The 2756-nt window shown below is 36.9% G+C and overlaps 1 protein-coding gene across 1 annotated transcript; it reads left to right on the top strand.

The window, feature by feature from the left end:
• Window positions 1–243: 243 nt before the first annotated feature.
• On the top strand, window positions 244–915 carry LOC139193414 (uncharacterized). Its single transcript, XM_070816421.1, has 2 exons — window positions 244–603; window positions 661–915. Exons 1-2 carry the CDS (start codon window positions 244–246, stop codon window positions 913–915), a joined length of 615 nt encoding a protein of 204 aa, XP_070672522.1.
• Window positions 916–2756: the final 1841 nt, after the last annotated feature.

The raw sequence follows: 2756 nt of genomic DNA, 5'->3' as shown, positions 1-2756 counted from the left end.
CTAACTTAGATCGTTCAATCTTGGTGAAGCAGACATCCATAGAACTACAAGCACTGAGTAGGGACGAAATTTCTGTTTCAAGGAAATTGCGGTACGCAAGCCTCGATCTTCAAGTTGTTTGTTTTATAATTGTGTTTTGTTCATACTCTGTTAATTGTTATATCTGCATTTATTGTTTATTAGCATATATAATTAAATCACAGATTGTTGACTTATATCCAACAATCTTGAAACAGAAAGTTCATGGATCAACAATCTGTGAATGTGAATGGTGCTGTGCCAAAATACTCTGAAAAGCCTGAGAAGTTCAAAGGGCTAGACTTCAAGAGATGGCAACAGAAGATGTTGTTCTTCCTGACAACAATGAATCTCGCTCATGTTGTCAAGGAAGAAGCTCCGAAGTCTAATGAGAATCCAATGACGAAAGAGACTGTCATGGCAATTGAAGCTTGGAATCATTCCGAGTTTTGTTACAGGAATTATATTCTGAATAGTTTGGATGACAATCTCTATGACATTTATTCTCTGTGCAAGACAGCGAAGGAGTTGTGGGAATCCCTGGAGAAAAAGTATAAAATTGATGATGCCGGTTTAAAGAAATTGGTTATCAGTAAGTTTCTCAAATAGACAATGGTGGATTCCAAATCTGTTGTTTCTTAGGTCGAAGAAATCCAGAAATTGATCTATGAACTGCACTCTGAGGGATACGAGATTCATGAGCATTTCCAAGTTGGGGCGATAATTGAAAAATTGCCAACTTCGTGGAATGACTTCAAATTTTATCTTAAGCACAAGCGTCGTGAGATGAATATGGAGGATTTGATCCCGAGGCTACGAGTGGAAGAAGACCACAGAAAGGCAGACCGTTCTGGAGGGTTTGCTGCCATTGAAGCCAATGCAAATTATGTTGAATGAGGAAACTCCAAGGCCAAGTCGAAGAAGAATAAGGCTCCTAAAACCAAGCAGTTTGTACAATCTGCCATTGCTCCCAAAGGCAAGAATCTGAAGAAGATTAAGGGCGCATGTTATGTGTGTGGCAAATCTAGTCACAAGGCTCAAGATTGTTATCATCGCAAAGATGGAAATCATGCCAACAGAAACAACAACAACCATGCTAACATGGCAACCACCAATGAAGAATTGGATGCTATTGTGTTCGAGGTCAACATGGTCTCAAATGTGAGTGAATGGCTGTTGGATACTGGTGCTACTAAGCACATATACGCTGATAGAAATCTATTCACTGAATACCATCCTGCTGCCCATGGAGAAAAGCTGTATATGGGCAATTCTGCCTCATCTGCGGTGGAGGGCAAAGGTAAAGTGATACTCAAATTCACATCTGGAAAGAGTCTCACCTTGCTGAATGTGCTGCATGTTCCTGAAATAAGGAGGAACTTGGTTTCTGAACCTATTCTGATTGCTAAGGGCTTTAAACTTGTAATGGAATCCAACAAATTTGTACTTACCAAGGGTGAGATGTATGTTGGAAAAGGTTATGTGGCTGATGGCCTCGTGAAACTCAATGTAATTGCCATTGATAATGCTAATAAAATAAATGCTTCTACTTATATTGTTGAGTTTTCTAATATTTGGCATGCTGGATTAGGACATGTTAATTTTCGTTTCATGCATAGAATGGTTAAATTAGAATTATTACCTAAATTCGAAATTGATTTTAATCATAAGTGTGAAACATGTACTGAATCAAAATTTGCTAGGCCAACGAGAAAGTCAATTCTGGAAAGATCAAATGAATTACTTGGATTAATTCATAGTGATCTTTATGACTTTAAATCCACACCAAGAGGGTTCATGATCAGCGGATGCAGAATTCTTTGAGGATATATTAGAATCAGCGGATGCAGAATTCTTTGAGGATATATTTCCTTACAAAGAAAAAGAATCTAGTTATAATACAAGAGGGTTCATGATCATAGTCATGATAAAGCCTCTTCTTTTGGTGTCCAAGGAAATTATGTGGAACCAAAAAGAGGAAAAAGAATCAAAGTTTCTAAAAACTTTGGACCAGATTTCATTGCTTTCTTGTCCGAGAATGAACCTAGAACTTTTAAAGAATCAATGTCTTCTTCTGAGGCTCCTTTATGGAAGGAAGCAATTAAAAGTGAAATAAAATCCACTATGGAAAATAACACATGGGAATTTGTTGATTTACCTCCCGGTAGTAAACCAATTGGTCATAAACGGATTTTCAAGAAGAAACTTAAGGTGGATGGAACCATTGATAAGTTCAAGGCACGTTTAGTAGTCAAAGGTTATCGCCAAAAGGAGGGTTGGATTAATTCGACACCTATTCTCCAGTTTCTCGCATAACATCAATTCGGACGTTAATAGCGATTGCGGCTGTATACAACTTTGATATACATCAAATGGATGTAAAAACAGCATTTTTAAATGGAGAACTAGATGAAGAAATATACATGGAACAACCTGAAGGGTTTGTGCTTAAAGGACAAGAAAGCAAAGTGTGCAAATTAGTTAAGTCATTATATGGACTTAAACAAGCACCAAAACAATGGCACGAGAAATTTGATCATACTTTGTTGACACATGGGTTCAAAATAAATGAATCTGATAAATGTGTCTACATTAAGAGTAATGATAAAACTTGTGTTATTGTCTACTTGTATGTGGATGATATGCTCATAATGGGAAGCGATAAAGATGTAATAAACAAAATAAAGAAAATGTTGAATTCAAGTTTTGACATGAAAGACTTAGGTCAAGCCGATGTC

The sequence above is a fragment of the Malus domestica genome, chromosome 17 (assembly GCF_042453785.1).
Source record: "Malus domestica chromosome 17, GDT2T_hap1".
NCBI lineage: Eukaryota > Viridiplantae > Streptophyta > Magnoliopsida > Rosales > Rosaceae > Malus > Malus domestica.
The sequence above is the reverse complement of the archived record's forward strand: the minus strand, read 5'-3'. Positions and strand labels throughout refer to the sequence as shown.

What these genes read in the sequence shown, in the direction of transcription:
- LOC139193414 (XM_070816421.1), top strand. Translation starts at nt 244, where the DNA reads ATGGATCAACAATCTGTGAATGTGAATGGTGCTGTGCCAAAATACTCT. An exon ending in ATGCCGGTTTAAAGAAATTG is followed by an intron (nt 604 to 660) that starts GTTATCAGTAAG and finishes GTTGTTTCTTAG; the next exon opens with GTCGAAGAAATCCAGAAATT.